The sequence below is a fragment of the Mesoplodon bidens genome, assembly GCF_964165515.1.
Source record: "Mesoplodon bidens genome assembly, chromosome: 19".
Classification (NCBI taxonomy): Eukaryota; Metazoa; Chordata; class Mammalia; order Artiodactyla; family Ziphiidae; genus Mesoplodon; species Mesoplodon bidens.
Window position 1 is genome coordinate 48173775 of NC_138179.1, and position 26526 is coordinate 48200300.

Below are 26526 nucleotides of genomic sequence, written 5' to 3' on the forward strand. Positions count from 1 at the left end.
TAGCACATTTGTTGTTTATAATACAGTGGCATTGTCTATAACCACTGTACTCTGTATTAGATCTCCAGGACTTATCTACTAGTAGTCAGTTTATACCCTTAAACTACCTCTCTCATTTCCCCAACCTCACCCCCATTTCTTTTTTTCTTTTCTTTTCTTTTTAAAATTCATATATGTTCATATAGTTCCAGGGCGACTGGTTAGGTACATTGTAGTTAATGATTATTATTTCTTCTTCATCTTCATTCCTTTCATCACTATGTTGTTTCCCTTTTGATCTCTATTAATTTTACTTTAAATGGGTTTCTTTGGTAAGTACTTGCTGGATACATCCTTTTCCATCTCTTTGTTTTCAGTTTTTCTGTGTCCGTTTGTTTTGATGTGTTTTAAAGAGGTGATTTAAATCCATTTATATTAACTCTGATTACTATCATGATTGGAATCAGTAATTTCTCTTAATTTTTTTTTTTTTTTTTTTTTTTTTCTTTTTGCGGTACGTGGGCCTCTCACTGTTGTGGCCCCTCCCCCCGCGGAGCACAGGCTCCGGACGCGCAGGCCCAGCGGCCACGGCCCACGGGCCCAGCCGCCCCGCGGCACGCGGGATCCTCCCAGACCGGGACACGAACCCGCGCCCCCTACATCGGCAGGCGGACCCCCAACCACTGCGCCACCAGGGAAGCCCCTCTTAAATTTTTTTTAATCCTTGCCTTTTCTTTGCGTTGTTTTTATGCCTTTCTGCTGTCTATTGGGTTAGTTGAAAGTTCTTCTCATCTCTGTCTGCTTTGGGAACAGTAGGACTTTAGACTGCCTTTTTATAAAACTCCAGCCTTGGGCTTCCCTGGTGGCACAGTGGTTGAGAGTCTGCCTGCCGATGCATGGGACGCGGGTTCATGCCCCAGTCCAGGAAGATCCCACATGCCGCGGAGCAGCTGGGCCCGTGAGCCATGGCTGCTGAGCCTGCGCGTCCGGAGCCTGTGCTCCGCAACGGAAGAAGCCACAACAGTGAGAGGCCCGCGTACCGCAAAACAAACAAACAAACAAAAAACTCCAGCCTTGGGACTTCCTTGGTGACGAAGTGGTTAAGAATCTGCCTGCCAGTGTAGGGGACATGGGTTCGATCCCTGGTCCAGGAAGATCCCACAAACTGCGGAACAGCTAAGCCCTTGTACCACAACTGCTGAGTCTGTGCTCTAGAGCCCGTGCACCACGACTACTGAAGCCCGCACGCCCTAGAACCTGTGCACTGCAGCTACTGAGCCAACACGCCTAGAGTCTGTGCTCTGCAACAAGAGGAGCCACCCCAATGAGAAGCCCACGCACCATAATGAGGAGTAGCCCCCACTCTCCACAACTAGAGAAAGCTCACGTGCAGCAATGAAGACCCAGCAAGCCATAAATAAATAAATAAATAAAAATTTAAAAATAAATAAAAAACTAAAAGTCTTTCCTACCCATTATCTATAATTTATTTTTATACCTTGTTTTTAAATCCCTCCCAAATTAGCCATTTTTAGGTTTATGCTTATTTACATTTACCAATACTTTTGCCATACTGTTCAGTGTTGCTTCTTGCATCCCACTCAATTCTTGCTGAATACATTTAGTAGCCTTCTAACAATGGTATAAGTTGTAAAGTCTTTATATATTAAAAACATACAGAATTACATATATGTGTGACGTGTATATATGTGTGTTTGTGAATACACACACAGTTATATATTGCCTGTATTCTTGAATGATGACTTAACTGCATGTAAATTTATATTTAGCACTTTGAAGATAATTTCATTGCCTTCCAATATTTATTGCTGTTGAAAATTCTCATGTCAGTTTAAGTGTCATTTCTTTATAGATTATCTGTATCTTCTCTCTGGTAACTTAAATCTTTACCCCAACCCCTTACTTCTGGTTTTGTTTTTATGTTTCACAATATCAAGGGACATAGTTAGATGTATGAATTAGTTTTTAGCCACTAGGTCTTGGTGTGCACCCTCATTCTGAGAGTTCTTGTTCATCTTGAGTTTTGAAAATTTTCTAGTCATTATTTCTTCCAATTTTTCCTTTTTTATTCTCTTTTTTTTTTTTTTTTTTTTTTTTTTTTTGGTACACGGGCCTCTCACTGTTGTGGCCTCTCCCGTTGTGTAGCACAGGCTCCGGATGCGCAGGCTCAGCGGCCATGGCTCATGGGCCTAGCCGCTCCACGGCATGTGGGATCTTCCCGGACCGGGGCACGAACCCGTGTCCCCTGCATCGGCAGGCGGACTCTCAACCACTGTGCCACCAGGGAAGCCCTATTCTCTTTTTAAATATAGAATGTCTGTCGATTGTTGTTGATCTTCTCATTATCTTTTCCATATTGCTTCCTTTCTTTTTATACTTTGCAATTTCATATCTCTTCCTATGCTTTATTTCATGTAGTCTTCTCTGACTGTTCTTCCTCTTTATCAGTTTTTTTCTCCAGCTGTGTTTAGTTTATTGGTAAACCTGTCAATTGGGTTTTTTATTTCAATGTGTACTTTTTTTTCAGAATTTGTTACTTTTAGAAACATCCTCTTTTTTTTCATCCTGTTCCTGTTTCGTAACATATATTTCTGTCATTATCACTATGAAAAATTTTAATATACTTATATTAAAGTTGTTCTCTAATTGTTCTATTTCTAGCCTGCCCAGGGCCACTTCTTCCCATTTTTGCATGTACTGACTGCCTCATAACAGTCTGTGTTCTTGTATGATTTACAATATCTTTCATGGTGAGCTCATCTGGGTCCAGGGTGAGGAGGCATGCTTTCTTTAGGAGTCTTGTGATCCCTGGACTGTGAAAGTGTCCTTAAAGCACAGTTTTCCATTAGCTTCTGAAGAGACTTCAGGAATCTAGGTGAATTTGGAATGGCAAATTCTTAGCTTAAGGTCCCTGCACATAAACAGGTGGTATGAATTTGGACCTCTTACATGAACATGGATCAGGAGGGGGCTTTCACTTTCTCCCCGTTGGCTTTTTCCACAAAAGTCCTGGAGTAGGTGTTAAACTTCCTTGCCACTTTGCTGGCGGGTTGACCAAGACTAGCCTTGGCTTTGCATTCTTCTTCTGCTTCTTGCATCTTGCAATTTCTTTTTTTTAATTAATTAATTAGTTAATTAATGGCTGTGTTGGGTCTTCGTTGCTGTGCGCGGGCTTTCTCTAGTTGCTGTGAGCGGGGGCTACTCTTTGTTGCAGTGTGCGGGCTTCTCATTGCGGTGGCTTCTCTTGTTGTGGAGCATGGGCTCTAGGTGTGTGGGCTTCAGTAGTTGTGGCACACAGGCTCAGTAGTTGTGGCTCACGGGCTCTAGAGCATAGGCTCAGTAGTTGTGGTGCATGGGCTTAGTTGCTCCACGACATTTGTGATCTTCCCAGACCAGGGCTCAAACCCATGTCTCCTGCATTGGCAGGCGGATTCCCAAACCCTGCACCACCAGGGAAGCCCGCATCTTGCAGTTTCTTACTCCTGATTCAGGCCTTTGGCAGAGTGATCATGTCTGTGGACTCCTCAGAATAGTTTTTTGTTTTGTTTTGTTTTTGTTTTTTTAATTTTTGGCTGCATTGGGTCCTCATTGTTGTGCATGAGCTTTCTCTAGGTGCAGCGAGCAGGGGCTACTCTTTGTTGCAGTGTGTGGGCTTCTCATTGCGGCAGCTTCTTGTTGCGGAGCACGGGCTCTAGGTGCACAGGCTTCGGTAGTTGTGTCACACAGGCTCAGTAGTTGTGGCTCACGGGCTCTAGGGTGCAGCAGGCTCAGTAGTTGTGGCTCACGGGCTTAGTTGCTCCGCGGCATGTGGGGTCTTCCTGGACCAGGGATCGAACCTGTGTCCCCTGCATTGGCAGGCGGATTCTTAACCACCAGGGAAATCCCACATTTTTTTAATGCGTAAAAGACATTGGATTATAGGGGGAACTAAGTATGTTGAAACAGTTGTTAAAACATAAACTTGTGGTATATTAATTGCTTTATTAATGCACTAAATAACGGGATTTAGCAGCAGGTACAGTAACTGTCATGATTTCAAAGTAGTGATGAGCTCTTAGATAATCTGAAATATCTGCCACCAGTGTAATGTGATGGGTGAATCAATTTGGAGAGCACTTCATGCCGTATATGCTCCACTCAGAGATTCATTAAAGACTTAAAAGCCTTTTGTTTAAAAGAAAATCTTTTGTTTCCCCAACTTATTTGACAAGGAAACCTTGGTAAAGTAATACTGATTAAGCATGCTTATGAATTACTATGATTCCAAGAGAAGCATGTCAGAACATCTGCTTCCTGCTCTGTAATCTCTTTGTAGGTGACGTTTGGACACTTGGCAATACTGAAATTTAAATTTTAAAATGAAAGCTTTAACCATCAACGTTTTCCATTTCTTAAAATCTCATTCTAAAATTATGAGTAGATGAAGTAGATGTTTTTAAGTATGCCAAAGTAAATATAAAATACAGAAACTTGATTTACTGATCCCATTTTGTGTTCAAACATAGTCTAAATAAGTTTATAGGGAAATAAACTAATAAAAGGTCAATCAGGGACTTCCCTGGCAGTCCAGTGGTTAAGACTCTGTGCTCCCAGTGCAGGGGGCATGGGTTCAATCCCTGGGCAGGGAACTAAGATCCTGCATGCTGCACGGTGCAGCCAAAAAAATAATAATAATGATAAAATAAAACAAGTAAAAAAAGAAAACGGTCGGTCAAACGATTGTACATTTTCTTTCATTATCTTAATGTACTTGCATTGATTGTTTTAATTGCTGTGCACATACACTTGATTTTTATGTTGCATATACATACTTCTTAATATCAGTGTACTTGGCATTTTAGATGCCACATAAGAAGTGGTGCCATGGTTTGCTTAACCATTCCACAGTTCATTTTTTACTAGTATATATGAAGTGAGCCATGAGTGTTTTGGCACAAATTTCAAAATCTCTACCTTTTTCATTATCATCTTAGACAAGTTCCTTGGGGGTCTACTTTCCAAGAAATATTTACCAAAGTAAAAGAATCTACTGTTGTTACCAGTTCTGAGTATTGCAGGTTTAGGGTATTTTAAGATTGAATCAGGTAGTACCATCTTCAGTTTTGTTGGTGATTTTTGCCACTGGTAATGCTTTTGATTTTAACAGTGATTCCTACAGTTACCAGAGACTCCTCTGTTCAGATTACCCAGACTCCATAAATGATTTTTAAAGTTTCTTTGAATCAAGATCCAGATAAAGTCCATACATTCCAGTAAGTCTTTTAAGTCTGATTTTATAGGCTTCCCCTTTATTTTTTTCCTGCAATTTAAACAGGTTTATGATGTGCTTGGATGTTGTTTTCTTTGTGTTTTCATTTGGCTTGGGTTTTGCAGTTTCTTAAATCTGTGGATTAGTGTCTTTAATCATTTTGAGCACAAACTGAACCATTATTTCTTCAAACATTGCCCTTGCCGCATTCTCTATCTTCTCCTTATGGACCTCTGATTTCAAGTATGTTGGATTTGATCACCATGCATGTACATTCTGTTCTGTATTTCCCTGTTATTTTTTTCCTCTGTTCCTCAATTAATCTATCTATCAGTTCTCTTATCCACACTTCTGGTGTGTCTAATAACGATGCCAAATTCATTTTGAGTCAATGTTGGATATTATATATTTAAAAGATTTTCGCAGCTCTGATGCTCTCTTTCCCCAGAGCAGATTCACCTTCCCCTGCTAGACATATAGAACGGGAGCTGAAAACTTGACTGCGGTTAGGCACTGAGCTGAGTTGCAGCTGGGTTATAGTTTTTTTGTTTGTTTGTTTGTTTTAACATCTTTATTGGAGTATAATTGCTTTACAATGGTGTGTTAGTTTCTGCTGTATAACAAAGTGAATCAGCTATACATATACATATATCCCCATATCTCCTCCCTCTTGCATCTCCCACCCTCCCTATCACACCCCTCTAGGTGGTCACAAAGCACTGAGCTGATCTCCCTGTGCTATGCGGCAGCTTCCCACTAGCTATCTATTTTACATTTGGTAGTGTATATATGTCCATGCCACACTCTCACTTCGTCCCAGCTTCCCCTTCCCCTGGGTTACAGTTTTGATAAGGCTTTGTTTCTCTCTGGTCCATTCTTAGGGCATAGCCTTGTTTCTTACTCCCATTTCCAGATGAGAGCCTGATTCGTTGACCACTGCCCTTCCCCCTCATCTATCCTGAACTCTAATTGTAGTCTCCTCATCAAAGTGAGCTTGCCTAAATCTCTCTACTTTCCAGAGGCTTTCTGCTTAGCTTCTTAGCCTCCTGCCCATCACAGCTTCAGAATTTTCCAAATGCCTTGGGAGCAGGAGTATCTGACATGTGTCATTCTTAGTTTCCTGTCCTTCCTTTTCACTGGGAATTTGGCTCTTCAGGCCTCTAAAGTTGTCCCTTCAGCCCTACAGAATCATCAGAATCTCTGCGTATTTCTCTGTCCCCAGAAGTGACCCTCTACCAAGGCACCAAATTCTAAGCATCACTCAAAATCACCCATTGTCCACAGGAAGAAGCAGCTCCACACTTCATGGTCCTACGCTCTCTGAAATCTTGACTCCTTGATATTGTCATTGTTTTAGCATTTCTCTTGTATCTTAAAGTTGAGTTTGCTTTTTTTTTTAAATCTGGCCTTTCTCGTTCTCAGTAAGAGTGTTGGTTTGCTATAAACTATCCACCATATGACCCTTTTCCTTGCAATTTATTTGTTGAGAAAACTGGGTTATTCCAGTTATTTATCCAGTGGCTTACATTTTTCTGATTATATCCCTGCGGTATAACTTTCTCACCTCTTGGCACATCTAGCAATGTTTTTTTGGATGTTGGGCATTTAATTTTACGTGGTTGAAGTATAGGGATTGTTTTATCTTCCCTTAAAGAGGCTTTGTTTTGTTGGCAGGTAAGTTACTTGAGGTTCAGTTTTTCCTTTACTAGGGAGAGTGTAGAGTAGCCTACTTTAACTCCACTAGTAAACCAGGATCTTTGGGGGTCTTTTTTGAATGCTCTGTGCCACTTGGCTGGTCACAATGGAGAAGTCTCCCTGCTTGTGTGAGCTCGGGGAACTGTTCAGTTCACAGCTCCTTCGTTCTTCGCCTGACCTGATGGAGTTTCACCCTGTACATGGGCTTCTTAGTATTCAGTGAACACTCAAGGAAATCTCATGAAGATTTCTGGAACTCTTTTTCTGTATGGCTTCCTCTTCTCAACAATTCTGCCCCATAATTACCAGTCACCTGAGCCTCTGTACTTCAGTCTCTGGGAGTGTGTTTCCTTAACTCAGTGAAATCATCACGCTCTGCTTAGAATCCCTCACCTGCTGTGCAGTCTGCAGTGTGCCTTCAGGCAGAAAGCCAAGGCAATCACAGGCTACCTCGTTTGTTTCTGTCTTAAGCTGTGTGTTGTCCGGTTTTCTGGTTTATGGCTAAAGGATAAATACGATCATTCTATAAGAGAAAAATGCCCTTTTATACTATTGGTTTACCCTTAAGTACAGTTTGTGCAGAAAGAAGCATGATTCATGTTATTTCCTTTTATCTACCAATTTTCAAACAATAAGTTGATTTCCTGCCATCTTCCAAGGGCAATCAATAAAGTCTTTGTGGAGGGGTGTGTGTGTATGATTATGAAGTCATCGACTTAAACATATTTGAGTTATTCAAGCCATTGAAATTCTTTTCTATGCTCAAATTGTCATTTTTGATTAGTGGAAGCCTCTTCACGCTTGCTGTTGAGTTCTTTTGACTGCAGTAGTCTTGAGACCTTTATTCTCTCACACCTTAATATTTAATGGGAGCCTGTGCGTTAAATTTTACGAGGAGGGATAACCCTAATTTGAGCCGCATGGTTCTCAATGATCTTTGACCCGCCTGCCCACCCCCAAGAAACATTTGACAACGTAGTCATTTTTGGTTGGCACAAAAGGTGGGGAGGAAGGTGTTACTTGCGCCATGAGTAGAAAGGTCAGGGAAGCTGCTACTTACTTACAGTGCACAGGACATCTCCTCCCAACAAAAAATTATCCAACTCAAAGTGTCAGTAGTGCTGTTGTTGAGAAACCTTGACATATACTAATTTAGCTAGCATTTGTGTAGTGTTTTAATAGTTTGAGAAATCATATTACATTTCCCACAATCCCATGAAATTGGCATTATTGATCCTTTAATAACAGATGAGTAAATTTGAGGAGGTCATACAACTAACAAGAAATTAGAATTTGATATCGATGGTCTTTATGGTTGATGTCTTTTTTTTTCTCCCCCCATTATAAGTGATGACAGTGTACTTTGTGTGACTACAAAAATAACAGAGTTGAGACCAGACACTGTTCTAAGTGATATTTATTCTCAAAACAGCATGATCAGATAAGCAGCTGTTATTATGGATGAAGCCATTACTTAACTTGTCTAAGGTTATACACCTAGTAAGCAGCAGAGTTAGGGGTCAAACCCAGACAGCCTGCCCCATTGCCCCCACTTTTTTTTTTTTTTTTTTTTTTTGCGGTACGCGGGCCTCTCACTGTTGTGGCCTCTCCCGTCCCGGAGCGCAGGCTCCAGACGCGCAGGCTTAGCAGCCATGGCTCACGGGCCCATCCGCTCCGCGGCATGTGGGATCTTCCCGGACTGGGGCACGAACCCGTGTCCCCTGCATCGGCAGGTAGACTCTCAACCACTGCGCCACCAGGGAAGCCCTGCCCACACTTTTAACTACTGTATGTTGCCACATAATTTTTCTTTTACAGTTTAAACATAATGTTTGTTTTATCTTTAAATCTTCAGTACCTTTGGAATTTATTTTGATGTGAAGTAGGAATCCAACTTCTTCCCACCCCCCAGACCTTGACTTCCCTGATTCATTTATTGGAAAAGTCATCTCCTCCTGACCCTTTTTTTTAGTTAATTCATTTAGAAATATTGCCTGTGTTAAACATTAAATGGTCATGTTATATATAGTGGTCTATTTTTTCTTTTTGTTTAATTAATTTTTCTGTTCCTTAACCAGTAGCATATTTTTTTAAATTACTGTAACTTTTAAAATGTGGTAGGGCAAATCATTCCCGTCTACCTTTGCTTATCAGAAAATTTCTGGGAACTTTTCCCCTTGGCATTTATTCTTCCAGTTTGTAGTTTGTTTAAATTACATTTGCCTCTTGTCTCTTCTGTACCAAAAACCTACTGAGTTTAAGATTATAGATTAATTTGTAGAATATTAATAATTAATAGCTTTAAGCTTTGTGCTTAAAATTTCTAGTTAAACTTATTCCAGTATTTTTTTTTATTGTTGTTATAGTCAAGAATAGATAGACTCTTTGGTCACTTGTATGTTTCTAAATAAAAGTTATTTTTAGGAAGATGACACTTGAGAAAAACACCTGAGGTGAGGGAATGACGATGGAGCTAATAGAAGAGCCAAGTGCAGGGGCCTGTGATCAGGAAGTTTGCCTGTCATTTTGGGGAAGGAACAAGGAAGTCAGAGGAACTGGTAACGTGAGCAAGAGAAGCAGGAAATGAAGTCAGAGAGGGGATAGAAGTGACAGATGGTATAGGGCTTTGTGTGTACCAGTGCAAGAACTTTGACTTTTATTCTTCATGAGATGAGCCATTGGAAGGTTTTGAGCAGAGGACTGGCATAGTGTGACTGAGGTTGTAAAACAAGATTATACCAACTACTGTGTTAAATAACTGGAAGGAGGGACAAGCAGGAAAACCAGTTCGGAGGCTGTTTAAGAAACCCATATGAGAAAAGATAGTGACTGCAGTTGAGGTGGTATGAAGTGGTCAGATCTTGGATACATTTAGAAGGCGGAGACGATAGGATTTCATGATTGGTTTTGGGGTATGATAAAGGAGTTTAGGATGAGTCCAAGGATTTATGATTGAGCAACTGGAAGTTGGGAAGAGTTAGGAGGTCAGTGTTAACTCACTAACTCTGAATGCCTATTAAGGCATCTAAGTGGAGATGTTGAATGGGCAGTGTGAAATTGTATTAATTGATGTCCTAATATCGAATACTTTTCATATCCAGGAATAAATCCCACTTGCTCATGGTAGGTGGTTTTTATTTTTTTGTGGTTTTTAAAATAAACAAATAAATAAATAAATACATGTGTATAATTTGGCATCTTATTTCTGTGTGTGTATATTTAAAGTTGCCTGAACTGTACTTCAAAAAAATTCTCCAAATTTATCACTTAATAAATTAAGATATTTTTATATACTTCTAGGTTCTATTAACACTTCACAGTTTTTCATTCAAAAGTAAGATTGGTGTGTAAGTATGTGTGCACATACTTTTTATCAGGTTTTAAATCAATTCTATTTTTCTAAGAGGACTATAGAAATCTAAAATTTTTTTTTAACTTCTGATGAAAACTCTTTTTAAAAAAAAAAAAATTATTTATTTATTTATTTATTTTTGGCTGTGTTGGGTCTTCGTTTCTGTGCATGGGCTTTCTCTAGTTGCGGCGAGTGGGGGCCGCTCTTCATCGCGGTGCGCGGGCCTCTGACTGTCGCGGCCTCTCTTGTTGTGGAGCACAGGCTCCAGACGCGCAGGCTCAGTAGTTGTGGCTCACGGGCCTAGTTGCTCTGCGGCATGTGGGATCTTCCCAGACCAGGGTTTGAACCCGTGTCCCCTGCATTGGCAGGCAGATTCTCAACCACTGCGCCACCAGGGAAGCCCTAGAAATCTAATTTCTTTATGCCAGCACCAGCCATTTTAATTGAATAGAAATTATCTGTTCTTCAATGTTTTTAAAGACTTCACTGAGGACACAAGACTAGTCTGAGCCCCTGCCTTTATTTAAGGCATGTGTATTGTATTCTCCGATTAGATGGAATATAAAAATTGTAACATTTAAACATTATAGAAATGCATAATGTGGAAAATGAAAGCTCTCCTTAATCTCCTCTCCGCCATCATAGCCACGTCAGTGGTTTCTTGCACATTCCTCTATCCTCCTTCTCTCGCATCTCTCTACATGTTAGTGTTTTATTTGGATAACATTATTATGTCAAGACTGTTTATTTTTATTTTAACTTGGCTGTGTGTATGTTTCTACACGGTTGTATCCTGTATCCAGTTTATCAATTAACTAGTGCTTTTGAGGAGTTCTTACATGTTTGCATTTTTTCCTTTTTTCTCTTTATTAGGCCAGTCTTACAGTTTATCTAATTAATTGCTCTGTTCCTGTCTAACCCATTCTTGAGGTGGGTTTGGGAAGAGGGGGAAAAATACTCCCAAAGAGCAGTTCTTAAATGTGCTGTTTCTAGCACGTATTTTTTCTTTTGGTAATTTCAGCTTTTATTTTAATCTTTCTCTTAGTTTGTTCCTCTTGCCATACCGTTTTTACTCTACATCCAGTCTATAAAATGGAATGCTGTGCATTGCCCACTTGGAGAGCCAGTTGATTTCATGGGTTAGTTTATGAGGAGAAAATATACCTCCCTTTTAAGATTTCTTATTCTGATTTTTATATGTTTTTCTAATCTTGTCAGTGTTTAAAGTTTTGTGCCATTTTTGGATTCTAATTACCTAAATCCTCCCATTCATCTCCTATGCAGTCTGTGGTTTTTGTCCCTGCCAACGTAGGCCCCTCTCTCTCTCTGCCTCAAAATGTTACCTCCCCCAGAAAGCCAGCCCTGGTTAAATAGGTTGCAAGAGGTATTTTTTCCCAAAACAGTACCAGTTAATGTCTACAGAAGTGTGTGTTTAGTTGGTATAATTTCCTTTCAAAGGCATCTACAATTGCAGCTTATTAGAATTCTTTTACTTTAGCGTAAGTTGCCCAGTCTAACCTTCACAGGGCCTTCTTTGAATGCCACCCATCTATGTCGCTGCAAGAAGGAGGCAGTTGGGGAACGTTGATAAAGACTGCATTGTTCTCATATTTATCTTTCTTCTGTGCGTGTCTGTGAAGGCAAACAGCTTTCAAGAGTTGGGTGTGCTGAAACTAAACACCTCTCGCAGTTGTTACAGAGTTTTGATGTTATCCTTTTGTCTTTATTATGATACTACCCTTGCTCCTAGCATCCCTTGTCATAGTGTCATTCCACAGACAAGTCCCTTCTTCTAGGACTGCATGCTACCCAGATGACTTTTTTGTGGTCATGATTTGGCAAATGCCAGACTTGTTCATCCTAACACAAGAACCTAGGGATCCTGCATTCAGCATGACCTGAAGTTTTCTCCTCAAAGCACAAAATCATAAAAATCCCCTTTTTTTTAACAGAATTAAATCTTTTGAAGACTTAGATTATTTTTTATTGTGTTTTTTTTTTTTTTTTTTTTTTCGGTACGCGGGCCTCTCCCGTTGCGGAGCACAGGCTCCGGACGCGCAGGCTCAGCAGCCATGGCTCACGGGCCCAGCCGCTCCGCGGCATGTGGGATCCTCCCGGACCGGGGCACGAACCCGTGTCCCCTGCATTGGCAGGCAGGCTCTCAACCACTGTGCCACCAGGGAAGCCCAACTGTGATTATTTTTGACTGTGGACTTAGCTGAAGAGGTATTTCTTATCCTGCTCACATGTATACCAAAGAAGTTTAATGAAAATGATTTCTATCCCATTGGAATTAATCTAACACGAAGACTGTGGGTATGAACACTCACCATCCCAAATTCATTTTCATTACTTAAGTATGAGCTTTATAACAGTAGATTTTTAGGCTAGGTTAAAGAGTAGCTAGTGAGTTCTGTGTAGTCCACGGAAATTTGCCATGTTGTTTCAGGCCACCTGGAAGTCTTTTTATAGCAGGAGATGTGAAAAGAACAGGGAGAGGTATGGTTGGTTATTCATTAGTATGGCTCTTAGGTGGATGAAGTTGCTGAAGAGGGCAAAGTCATGTTCCACCCAGAAATCTGGAGCCAGCTATTCACCTTAGCAGATGGTAGAAAACCATCAAGGTGGTATAAACATACAGGTTTTGTAAAGTGTTCTTGGTAAGCACCTAAGGGCTTCATGTAACTTGATGTCTTCATTGGAGAAGAAGCAGGTTTACTTAATGACTTTGAAGGTTAGTGTGTTGGAGAAATGGAAATCTTTTAACAAACTGATCAAACTTTTTGTTAGTGGTGTCGTATATGTATCTAGAGAGGGGCTTTTTTTTTTTTTTTAGCTTTCAGGTCACTTTTATTTCTTATTTTATTGAGGTATAATGGACATATAACATTATATAGTTTCAGGTGTACAACATAATGATTTTTTGTTTGTTTCCGGCCGCGCTGCGCGGCATGCGGGATCTTAGTTCCCCAACCAGGGATCGGACTCACGCCCCCCTTCATTGGAAGTGCGGAGTCTTAACCACTGGACTGCCAGGGAAGTCCCTAGAGAGGGCCTTTTGAATCTTTGGGATACTGAATGGGGAGCTGGGTTTTTATGAGACACTGAATTGTCAGTTTTGTCTGACTTTTCACAGGTTCACCGGAACAGCACAGTGCGCTCTGGCTGTGATGTGAACCCCTCCTGTGCACTGTGCGGCTCAGGCAGTGCCAGCACCACGCCTCCAGAAATCCACTATGAAGCCCCTCTGTTGGAACGCCTTTCCCAGTTGGATTCTTGTGTTCACCCGGTTCTAGCATTTCCAGATGGTAAGAAAGTCTACATAATATAAAGTCTAATACGTGAGACTTAAAGTGTGCAAAGTGAAAGAAAGTCGGCCAAGATTCTGGTACAACCCCCAGGTACTGTCAAGGTATTGCTGTCAACAAAGTCTTCTCTTAGAATTTTGCAAATAGATCTCCCAGACCGGAATGTGCCACTAAAACATTGCAGCTTGCTAAGAGAGAAATTCCCCTAACACTTCAAATGGTGAGGCTAGGACAGTTGCCTCCAGCTTGGAGCCTGGTCTGTTATACAGAGTCTGTCTTAAAAAATGTATTATCTATGTGTGCCATGATGTAAAACAGCATGGGCAGCGCTGCTAAGTTGATCCACCTGATAAGCCTCTGTGTCTGCCAATTTTCCTTTTCCACCTCCCTTTTCATAATTGCTTTTCTCCCACTATGTGAAAGTCATTCCTCTTACCCATATTGAGTCTTGCTGTGGGTCTTGCCCCCCAGAGTATTAAAACCTTGGGCAGTAGGGACACCAAAGGAACCATTTCAGAGTTCATGGCTCCTGAAGAAGAATCCTGTGGGAATTAAGTAAAAGAAAGTTTTGAATAAAAAATAATGAAGACGGGGCCTCCCTGGTGGCGCAGTGGTTGAGAGTCCGCCTGCCGATGCAGGGGATACAGGTTCGTGCCCCGGTCTGGGAGGATCCCATATGCCGCGGAGCGGCTGGGCCCGTGAGCCATGGCCGCTGGGCCTGCGCATCCGGAGCCTGTGCTCCGCAACGGGAGAGGCCACAACAGTGAGAGGCCCGCGTACCGCAAAAAAAAAAAAAAAAAAAAAAAAAAAAAAAATAATAATGAAGACGGAGGTACATTATTTTTTCGTATATAACTTATGGCAAGATTCTCTGCCCTTTCTGTCACCTTAGAATAAATATTTAGAGAATTAATAACTTACACCTGAAACTAACATATTGCACGTCAACTGTACAGTATTTAAGTTTTAAAAAGAGAAAGAATTAACAACTGAAATTAGATTTTACTGTGACTGTAGTCTGGTTGAATAAGTAGGTGTAAAAGATTTTTTTTAGTTAAGGTAAATATTACATATGTACGTGCTGAGGTGTTGGTATAAATATCTTTAATGCAGGTAGTATTCTAGAAAATACAGCCTTTACCACTGTCTGAGTTTATGATTTCCTTAAAAACTACATTTCGGAATTCCCCGGCGGTCCAGTGGTTAGGACTCCATGCTTTCACTGCTGAGGGCCCGGGTTCAATCCGTGGTCGGGGAACTGAGATCCCACAAGCCTCACGGTGTGGCAAAAAAATTTTTTAAACAAAATAAAAATTACATTTCAAATGGTGGGGGTACATGAGCAAAAATGTTGAAAACTGTTCTATAGACTACAGGAAGCCAGTGTTTTCATAATCTGGATTTGTTTTGCAAATAATCTCATGATCTGGCCCCGACCTACAGAATGTAAGCATTTCCTCTTGAATCACTGTGTTATTTTATCTGTGTGTTATGGCTTATATGATGGCTGTTTATGACCTTATTTTCCATTAGTTAAATTTTAAGTTCTCTCAGGATAAGGAACCATGTTTTTCTTCCTGCTCTATCCTTCATAGCACCTTACAGATAGTCTGTACAGGTTTTTGAAAGGAGGATAACTAAAACAGGAGTCTGGGGAATGCGAATTACATGGGATGTAAGATTTACTTACTGGCATGAGAAGAAAACCCAAGTTTTTTTTAGCATCAGTAGTATATTGTCTTTTTCATAAAAGGGCAGATACTAAATAATTTAGGCTTTATGGATCATACTGGCTAGGTTTAGTCTATGTTGTAACTAGGCAACTCTGCCCTTATAGCACAAAAGCAGTCGTAGAGCATGTATAAGCAAGTGGGTGTGGCTCTTTCAATAAAACTTTATTTATAAAAACAGTCATTACTGATAAACTATCCTGGAGAATCCCGTCTTCTAATTGATCAAACATTAGATGACTGTAATCCCCTCATTCCTTATCTGTTCTTCAAATGACTGGATTCTTTCTTGGTCACCTAAATCTGTTGAGCTACTCCAAGCCTTACTATCATGACTCCCTTCAACTGTAAGAAAGTCATGGTATAATATTCTTGCTGTCACATGACTTCTAGTAGGAGTGGAAATATTCAGAAAACTTGAAACATATGGATAGCAAGCTAGGCAGGGGTTTAGGTCAGGAGTGGGGGAGCAGTAAATAAACTTTAGAACATAATGAGTAGAGAACACTAACACATTTTCCTCTGTGCTTCAGATTCCAGAGTCATGGACATTTACCCTTTCTTGCCACTTGGAGTATAACTTATATAACTTAAGATAATATTTGTATAGTGTTTTATAGTTTACAAGCACTTTTCTTATACTTGTTTCGTTTGCTTCTCTCAGTACTCTTGTAAAGTTACTTCAGTTTTACAGATCAAGAAATAGACTTAGAGAGGTTGTGGTTTATCTCAGGCTACATAGCTAATGTAGAAGGCTCCAGAATTCAAACCGAGGTCATCTGATACCTGTCCTTCTTTTCACTATAGTTCATGTTTCTCCCCAGCCAGGATATTAAGAGAAGTCAGGTTTCTACCTGTTTCCAGACTCTAGCTACAGACAGAGACACCACGATGATTTGGGAACATTTCTTGAGTTACTCTCTCAGGATTGCAATATTGAATTGTATGGTCTCATATTTGAATAAAGAAGGCTGAAGCCTATAGTTATATCTGATTCTGACAAGGTCTCTTCCATACTCATTGAATATCCACTGATAAATATGTTGATCATTCCTTTGTCAACAGTATTACCATGTATAATTGGGAATTCTCTCTCCCATCCCCCAATCAGATATGCCCAAAACACCTGCCTGGCATCTCCTGTTCCATCATTCAGCATCTCTACAAGGAGGTACCCATTCCCAATTAACACTCTCTGTTCTTCTGACTGTATCGTATCTATAAATCTGACTGCTGCCCTTACACTTCCCCACTCCATTGCATTCCAAGCAACTATAGGTAGCAAATGAGGGGGAAAGGAAGGAGACCCCTTTCTGTGGTCTCTGTGGTCTTCATTTTCCTGCCTGCCATTTCTCTGTGTCTGTCTGTCTTGTCTCTCCCACCACTTTTTCCCCCTCCTGCCTTTCCCCCTTCTCTCCCCTCTCTCTCGGGGACACACACACACACACACACACACACACGCACGCACGCGCCCCCACCTACCTACCTACCTACCTCCTAACCATGACATTGCGGTTTCGACAAGCGAGTTGGTCATTAAACTCTACTTATGAGACTGTACAGGGGAATAGTATATATACCAAGTACAATGATTAACATATCTGCCTATGGATAAATTAGACTTTCTGTGGGTTGATTCGGGGACCTAATTAGTGTATCTGATATTGTGACTATCGGGATAATTTTGACTTGATCCAAACAACTGCCACATTCAGAATGCTATCTATTCGTAAACTGGAAGATTCCCAGGGCCACAAAGATGTGAATAGCACCTCCTAAAGTATTGAGATTCCCCAAATATCTTTGTGTAGAATAGTGAGTAATGGTGAAGACTAGCAGCCAGCACACCTGTGTGGGTCAAACATGTGCTCCAGACCTGACTTCTGGGCCACCCCTTTGCAGCCTCTTCTCTAGAATATATTTAAAGATGGCAGGACTTCCAACTTTTCATTTTCGTGTAGAGTTTTACTAATGTTTCCTAACCAGTTTGTGTACTTTGTGAGGATGGGAACCAACTGCAGCTCTTAATCTTAGAGTTCTATCTTCCATCTTGCCACACCTCAGCCACTACCATTAATTTGAGGAACTACTGCCTGACTGGAAGGTGGAGACATTAGGGTGTGATAACCCTTTAGTACTCCAGAAAGAGGATCTTGTTTCCTTATTACCTCACTTAATCAAGCCAGTTAATCCTGAGCTTGAAAGGCAGAGGATGTATAACCTTGGGGAAAAGAACGTTTAGATTTAGGTTTGTGCTTAATAAGAGCACCACCTGCTGGCTGTGAAGATCAAGGCTCTTTTGAGAGCGCTTGCCAAGACAATTAGCTGTATACATGAGGCCACTGCACCTTACCAGCAGGAGGAGCAAGTGAGTATTACAAAACACCACAAGAAAGTGTTCTTGAGAAAATGGTGGAAAGTAATGAGTAAAACAGGTTAATCTTGGAGTGTCAGACCCTGGTGGGCCTGAAGTTCAAGTCTTTTCATTTTGTTTGAGGAAATAGTAACCTGAGGTGATGTTTCCTGTCACTGATGTGCACTTCAAGGATCCGCACCTTCCTGTTTGATAATACACTTTAATAGCCATTACCTGTGCAGGTGTGCATGTGTGGAGTCCTCTAGCTGCATGGGTCCCTACTGTGTTCTCTTCCATTTTTACAACTCTTTGCTTACTTTCAGGTCCTCTATATTCAGTCTGTTTCAGAGTTGTAGCTCTGTAGATCCCAGGTGTTATTGCTCAGAACAGGAACTCAGACCAGCAATTCCTAAGAGATATTTTTGTTCACTGACTGGGGGGTTTAACTGAGTTTCTCTTTACTCTTATATGAAAGCAGTTAAAACACAGCAAACTTCTAGCAGCCTGAGTCCCTTAAACAGTTCGTTACTATCCCTAACTGCTTACTCAGTGGGTTTATAGGGGAAATTGCTCTTAGTTCTACTTAGTACCTCAGCTCCAGAGCACAAGGCAGTAGTGGTCTACACTTGTGCCAGCTTCCACTTCAGAGCATTTAAATGAGGGGAGGGGAGTAGGAGTGGAGTTTTAGTTGAAGACTCATTGATTTACCATGTTAGAGTTGAGAGACTCAGTAGTCATCCGGTCTAGCAATAACATATAAATGTCTTCTTTCTCTTGTGCTTAAGTCGAATTGATTGATGGTGTCTGTATGGGTTTAATTAACTAATTAATTATTTGAGATGGGTCTAAGGTCTTGGGGTACAACAGAAAGAATGTTGCGAGTAGCCTGTGCCTGCAGCAGACAAAAGAGGAGAGAGCTAGAGCATGTGTGCTAGGATGTTACCAGCTCTGATCAAGTCTTGCTGCCTCAGTTTACAGATGAAGAAGCTAAAGCCCAGCTAAGTGATTTGTTCTTGTTTTCTCCCTACTCAGTGATGGGACGAGGACCCACGTCTAGGACTACTTATTTTCGCCATAACCATATCCTATTTCATTTTCTCCCTGGCTTAATTTTCAGGTTTGGGAGCACAGTGACCGCGGAAAATAAAATGAAACTACTATGCTTTTGTAGTCCCATTAAACAGCCTTTGCGGGCTTCCTTGGCAGTCCAGTAGTTAAGACTCCATACTCCCAATGCAGGGGGATCGATCCCTGCTCAGGGAAGATTCTGCATGCCACGTGGCACAGCCAAAAAAAAAAAAAACAAAAAACGAGCATTTGCCAAGGGGGAGTAACTCTCCTGCTGACCAAGGGGTATCCTGGGATATAGGGGGAGGTGCTCTCCCACTCCTTGAGCCTTCTTTATGCCTGCAAGCTCGGCCCAGCTTTCAGAATTCCTCTAGACGATGCTTTATTTCCTATATACTTTTCCCCAACCACTGTGAGTTAGAGCAAGGAATTTTTACCATTAATACCTCTAAACTTAATTCTTACTTGGGAGATCTTTTTTTTTTTTTTTTTAACATTTGACCTTTGGGGGATGGGAAAATCAAGCCATTTTATTGAGGGCCTTGGGTGGGATCTGAGGGTTGGGAGTACAATGAGCTCTGATATCGTTGGCCTGGCTGAAAGCTGATATATTTATGTTAAGGGTTGGGATAGGTGAATTTGTTTTTAAGTGTAGAAAAGAAAGAATGATTATGGGGAAAAATTTCAGAAGACAGTACTGTTCTCAGAGATGTATCTTGTTCTTTGAAGTGTCATGAAATACATGGTCTATGCTATAGGAAGGAGTTTCTTTTTTACACTGCAGAACTCTTCTGAAAAATATCCTGTACTCTCCAGTTCCTTGGGAATAATTTGAGACATTTCACCCCAGAATTAAACTGCTCCATTCTCTGGGCCAAAGAATAATTTCATGGTGTAGTGGCTAAGAGTATAGGTTTTAGGATTTTACAGACCTGAGTTTGAATGTTGCTTGTTACTTACTAAACTGTGTAACCCTGACAGTTAATTCTGGATCTGTTTTTTAGCTTTAAAGGGAGCATAGTTATGTTGACATCATGGAATTGTTACGAAGATTAAGTAATACACAATGCCAGCCACAATATAATGGGTTTAGTAAATGTTCATTTATTCCCCTCTTCTTTGCCCCCCTTCCTAGCTCAGATTAAACTATCCTCCCTGGGCACCAAAACCCCAATAATGTTTAGAAAATACACTAAATAAACCTCTAACAATTCTGAAAAAAAGAAGGCATGCCATTGGTGAATAGAGTTTGGAGTGATTTTTGAAAGATGGAAAACAAACAGGATAACTGAAGAAATAAAACTAGAGAAAAGGAGAGCCCAAAGCACATGCTTTTGAGTAAACTCCGATGGGGTAGGAGCTGGTAGGGGAAGATTCTTTGCCCACAGTGAAAAAGGACACAGAAGTAAGGATGGGACCTGGGCATTTGCCTGGGTGATAAGTTTGGACTTGTTTTGGAATATAGCTAGGTTGGATTTTTCCCCTTTTCCATAAAGCGGTGGTGTTTCATTCTGTGCTACAGCAGCGGGTATGGACTCAGGGGCTGGGACCTTTTTTTTTTTTTTTTAATTTGTTTTATTTATTTTAGTTTTGGCTGCATTGGGTCTTCGTTGCTGTGCCTGGGCTTTGTCTAGTTGCAGCGAGCAGGGGCTGCTCTTTGTTGTGGTGCAAGTGCTTCTAATTGTGGTGGCTTCTCTTGTCGCAGAGCACGGGCTCTAGACATGTGGGCTTCAGTAGTTGTGGCATGTGGGCTCAGTAGTTGTGGTGCACGGGCTTAGTTGCTCCATGGCATGTGAGATTTTGCCGGACCAGGGCTCGAATCCACGTCGCTTGCATTGGCAGGCGGATTCTTAACCACTGCGCCACCAGGGAAGTCCCAGGGGCTTGGACTTTGACTATGTCCCAGGTGGTTAATGATTCCCAGGACGAACTGGGAGCTAAAGAGAGATGTTCTGGTCTTCAGATTAAGAAGGACCATGGAAAGTTTTTCAGAACCCTGAAAAAAGACCCACACCTATATCCATGGTGGTGAAGTTTCAGAATGAGACTATAAAAAGGAAAATGTAAGTTTCAGATTGCCACTAGAGGTTCTACCCAGAATAATAGGACAAGAAATAGAAATAAAAGGCATACAAATTAGAAAGAAAGTAAAACAGCTTTTTGTAAGTGACATACTTGTGTATGTAGAAAATTCTAAGGACAACACAACAACAAACAAAAACTTAGTAATGTATTTAGCAAGATCACAGGATACAGGTCATTATATTAAAGATTACTGTATTTCTACATACTAGCAGTAAACAATTATAAATTGAAAAATTTTTAAGTGCTATCATGTATAATGTCATCAAAAATATCAAATTAACAAAATATGTATAAGAACTGTACAATGGGGACTTCCTTGGTGGTCTAGTGGTTAAGACTCCGCACTCCTAATACAGGGGCCCAGGTTTGATCCTTGGTCAGGGAACTGGATCCCGCATGCTGCAACTAAGACCTGGCGCAGCTAGCTAAATAAGTAAATTAATTAATAATAAATAAAATTTTTTTAAAGAACTGTACAGTGAAAACTACCTAACACTGATGAGAGAAAATTAAATCCTAAATAAATGGAGAGGTGTACCACGTTCACGGATTGAAAGACTCAGTATCAGAGTTCTCCCCAAGTTGACCTATCGAGTACCACAGCAAGCTTTTTTCCCCCAAAAAAAGTTTAAAGGAAAAAACAGAACACCTACAAGTGAATGAGCCAGATTCCGTCTTATTGGCGACGCTGTAGTAACAGCTTTAAAGTCTGAGAGAAAACTGGTTTTAATCTAGAAATACTGTTTCTAAAGAAATTACTCAAGGCCACATTCTTAGGAAAATAAAATAGGAAACTAACAAAAGGGGAAGATGCAAGAAGCAGTGGTGAGCCCCCAAAGAAGGTACAAAAGTATAATTAAGTCTAAAAGATTAATTTATGATATTGGATATTAACTAATCCACTTAAAAACCTAGGTAATCGCCAGGTGGGAGGTGGTGAGGGTCTGGAGGAAGGAGCGGGGAGAATAGTATAGTTCTTATTTAGGGGAAGATGTATACCCAGTACAGTGTCTCATAAAATAATAGACGGTAAGTAGTTGTTGAATGAATATATCCTGATTAACTTTATGTTGATAGAAAGAAGTAGGTTGAAACATTTCAGTTTCTAGAAGAATAAGAACAGGGTGTTTATCAATCTTTCAAATAAAGTTAACAGACTTAGTGGAACACGGGAACAAAGAAAAGTTCATCAGTCTAACAAAAGGTATTTTAGATTTTTTTGTTTGGAACTTGCAAATAAAAGGCAACAGTGACTTGTCTGTGAATAAAAGAATGACCTTCAGTAAAGTTCCAATAAACAGATCTTCCACATGACAGTGCTTGCCCTGCTTGGGTCATCCTGCCACTGGGCAAATAAAAGAAGGGTGCAGTGTGGGTCTCGCTCACCGGTGAGCCAGAGTTGCTGTGAACACGCCTCACTTCGTGAGAGAAGAGCCCAGAGCCCAGGTGTCTGGACTAAAACTGCAGTGTTTTGTGTTTCTTGCAGATGTTCCCACAAGCCTGCACTTCCAGAGCATGCTGAAATCTCAATGGCAGAACAAACCTTTTGACAAAATCAAACCTCCAAAAAAGTTTTCACTTAAGCACAGAGCACCCATGCCAGGCAGTCTCCCTGATCCAACTCGTAAAGACAGGCACAAGTTGGTCAACTCCTTCCTGACAACAGCCAGTAAGTTTCAGGGGTCCAGAGAGTCCTCCAATTACTTTCCTGTTCCTTCTATGTTCTCAGGTTACTGGTATGGCCATGGCACTGTGTTGGGGTTGGGAGAAGCAGTTGACTGATGTAAATTCAGCTCACAGTCTTCTTTTCCTACTTGTCTTAGATGCTCTCGGATGGACTGTGAAAGCTATTCCAGACACCATGTATCTTGGGGCTCAGTGAACAGCTAGCTGTGGCATGGCGTTGGGTCCATCGGTGGGCAGGCTGTCTTCTGTAGTCTGGTGTCACATTTTTTTCTGGTTGAGAGCCCTGTGGGCTCCCTGGCCTGTTCTGGCCAGTGTGTTATTTGCCAGAAGCTTCGGTCCCAGAGGACTGTCCTGCTGCCCTGGGTGTCTATCACTGACCTAGAGAGAACTCAAGAGCTCGGAACTCAAATAAGAAAAGACTGAGAGAAGGTGTTTCACAGCTCTTTTTCTGTTCCCCTCTTCAGAGCTGTCCCATCACCAAACCCGGCCTGACAGGACCCACAGGCAGCACTTAGACGATGTGGGGGCCGTGCCTATGGTGGAGCGAGTGACAGCGCCCAAAGCAGAGCGCTCGCTCAACCCGCCGCCACCCGTGCATGACCCAAACCACAGCAAAATGAGATTGCGAGACCATTCATCCGAGAGAAGTGAAGGTAGGGCCAGGCCCGGCACCTCTGCCTTCGTTTGCACCTGCTCAGGGCTTTCTGGGGCAGCCTGGGCTTCTTCTAATTGCCCTTAGCTTTGTCCTTCACTTTCTAGGAAGGCAGAGTGCAGGTCACGTCTTACTCTGTAGCAACCTCTGCTCCATCCCTACCTCCCGTCAACCAGTTTGCTTCATCTCTTTATCCTTTAGGCTTAGAAAGCATTTTTGCCTTTACTGCATATTGCTGGCATCCCTGGCTTGTGCTGGAAGTAGAGCAGGTTGAGGTAGCCACGTATTCCTCTTTTCTGTTGACTTCTGCAGTGTTGAAGCATCACACGGACCTGAGCAGTTCGAGCTACTTGGCGGCCACCCACCATCCACCACACAGTCCCTTGGTGCGACAGCTCTCTGCGTCATCAGACACCTCTGCACCCACCAGCTCTAGTCCACAGGTTACAGCCAGCACGTCTGTAAGTACCTGCCTGGAGTTGGGCAGCCCCTCTGCAGTGACAGCTCGTTCCAGTGGGTCTGGAGGACAGTGTAGACAGGGTTGTAAGGGCCAGGGCAGTTATGGGGACTCGGCTCATCTTGGCGTATTTGTCTTTTTCACGCCAAAGTGGTGCTATTTGATCCTCCGTTACATTGTTTTCCTTGAGTTGTTTTTCACAGTAGAGATGGATCTGAGCTGAGCCAGCCATAGAAAGCTTGACGCAGAGACAACCTCTTGGGTGATCTATGACTATTCAGGGTGCGTGGGACTAAGTTTCACACAGAACTCAACAGTATCATGACTCTGACTCTGTCGGGCTAAGTAAACACGAGAGGAGGGATAAAAGAGAGACGCCTGTGGGCACTGGAGACGTTTGATTGCCTTGTTTTTACTCTCCTGGGGAGTGGAGCTGGAGTGCTGGGAATAAACACCGGGTGTGTTAGGGTGCTTGCAAGGGAAGCGGGACATAGAGCCCATGTTTTTTAGGTGTACAGAGCAGAATTACAGATCCAGCAGGCCACGCTGGCAGTACTGACATGTAGTATGCGCATAACGGCAGGCTCTTTGGCCCCTGATCAGCTTTTGCGGTACCACACTCCACCCCGAAAGCTGTTTACATGGCCATTCCAGACACACGTTCACATTAATATCATTCTAGTGTTTTAATTCCTCAGTGTGTGCCTCCTTGAACACATATACCCGTAGCTGCTTTGTAGGACCCCAGTAAAAGGGTCCTTTATATAGTAATAATAATAATAATGGAGATAGTAAAAAACAAAACGATACAACTGTAATGTTTGTTGTGTCAGCGCTGAGTGCATTATGTGTGTTACCTCATTCAATCCTTTAATGAATGCCCTTTGAGGTGTAGGTGGTATAAAAGATTCCTGTCTTGTTGGCAGAGAAACTGAGTCTTTCCAAGGTTAAGTAAGCTGCGTAAAGTGAGGTGACTTGTGAGGATATAATTGTGATTGAAACCCAGGCAGTCTGACTGCAGAGCCAGTTCTCTTACCATCATGCTGCACAAAGTGAGCCTAGGTTGGGGCATTACAGACATGACTATACAGGTGCTTTGAAGCCCCTTCAGAGCTTATATCAAGAAACTTCTACGCCCACAAAATGTGCTCACTGAGCTCCTGCGATCCGGTAGATATTCTTCACGTTGTTGTGTCTTTACTCTTTAAAAATCAGAGTCTTGGGCTTCCCTGGTGGCACAGTGGTTGAGAGTCTGCCTGCCAATGCGGGGGACGTGGGTTCGTGCCCCGGTCCGGGAGGATCCCACATGCCGCGGAGCGGCTGGGCCCGTGAGCCATGGCTGCTGAGCCTGCGCGTCCGGAGCCTGTGCTCCGCAATGGGAGAGGCCACAACAGTGAGAGGCCCGCGTATCGCAAAAAAAAATCAGAGTCTTTTCCAGAAGACCTCCTTGTTCCTCCCCTCCCACACCCACAGATTTTGTGTCCACAGGTGGTGTAGTATCTATCGCTAACTCAGTTGTCCATTAGTAGGGGTTCTCAGAAAAACCAAACTGTTTTAAAGAGGCTAATTCTAATAGAAGTCTTCTGTGAGACTTGGTGAGACTTCAGTATTTTTTCACCTGCCGCCCTCTTGTGCCTGGAGAATGTAAACTTAGGCCTGGATCACTTGAAATTTTTACTTATTGTCTAATGAGTACAAATTTTGTATATAGCACTGTGCTGACCCTTAAGGCTCTTGCTGCCAGATTTTTTCAGAGAATCTGGATTTATATAATAGCAAGAAGAGTGATAGGCCAGGTAGTTAAAATAAGGTAGAGAAGCTACAAGAAAGACACTGGAGAAATGGTGGGGGAGGAGAGGGATGGGGTGTATGTGGTGGTGCTCCCGCAGAAAGCTACAAGAGCTGATAGATGCACCAGAACCGCCTCCAGGGCCTTTTTTCTTTTCTTTCTTGGAAGCCCTGGATATTCTGACTTGGTAGTTAGAAGAGAGGGGGCCCTGAACCTGTTTTTTCTTTTTCTTTTTTAAATGTACTCCTCATCTTGCGTCTGACGTGCAGCCAGGTATGGGAACCACTTTCCATTCCCATCACCTGCCCTCCACCTCGTTCTAAACAGGAGAAAGTAGTTAAGTTAGATCGAATGAGTGCCTTATGGAATTGGGAAATCTAAATGTAGGGTGGGAGCTGGAGCCTGCTGAGCCCCACAACCCGCTCCTGTCCCTTTGCCTCGAAGGCACTAACAGCAGGCCCAAGAAGATTCAGGGAAAGTACATACCTGTTTCTGCCAGCAGTTTCACATTCATTCTTGACCAAGATTTAGGGAAAGCTATCTCCTGAGGCTTTCTTAAGGTACACTTCTTGTAGTGGGGTGTATAAGTTCAGCAGAGATGTGGCAGAGGCCTTTGGGTGCGAGGTCACTAATCCTTAGCCAGGCAAGACTTGCAAAAGTCTCTTCAACCATTTTGGTTAACCAGTTACCCTAAATTTGTGAAGTCAGTGACAGTCTATTCTTACAAACAGAGGAGAAGACTGAGATGAAAAGGACATTGAAATAACCTGAAATCCTAGGTGACAACAGCTAACATCCTGGCCCAGGAAACACTGCCTTTCACCATTTTCTGAGAAGGTCCTGAAATGATACGATGGCTCAGTCATAGATCCCCCTCTAGGAACAGAGAGTAGAGAGGTCGGCTGTAGGGAACCACCTCTCCCCCATCGTCCTTCACCCTGGGCTGGCCGCGCTTGGTGGTTTGGGTTTGGATGTAGCCTCTTAGTTGTCTGCAGCTGTATTGTCACCATGGCAGCATGTTTGTCATCCCACTGTTTCGCTCTGGGCTCTCTCAGCTCAATCGCCAGTGTCTCTGTTTCAGGGCAGGGTGTTTGCTGTCT

The 26526-nt window shown here is 42.1% G+C and overlaps 1 protein-coding gene across 3 annotated transcripts in view; it reads left to right on the forward strand.

The window, feature by feature from the left end:
* KANSL1 (KAT8 regulatory NSL complex subunit 1) overlaps positions 1-26526 on the forward strand; it is a 175290-nt gene that overhangs the window by 143512 nt on the left and 5252 nt on the right. For 2 of the 3 annotated variants that reach the window (XM_081218266.1, XM_081218267.1), the window contains 4 exons: positions 13432-13603; positions 22329-22511; positions 22993-23181; positions 23493-23641. In XM_081218266.1, coding sequence (XP_081074392.1) covers positions 13432-13603; positions 22329-22511; positions 22993-23181; positions 23493-23641 — 693 coding nt within the window. The remainder of the gene's footprint in view (positions 1-13431; positions 13604-22328; positions 22512-22992; positions 23182-23492; positions 23642-26526) is intronic. The other variant, XM_081218268.1, reaches the window with a different exon arrangement.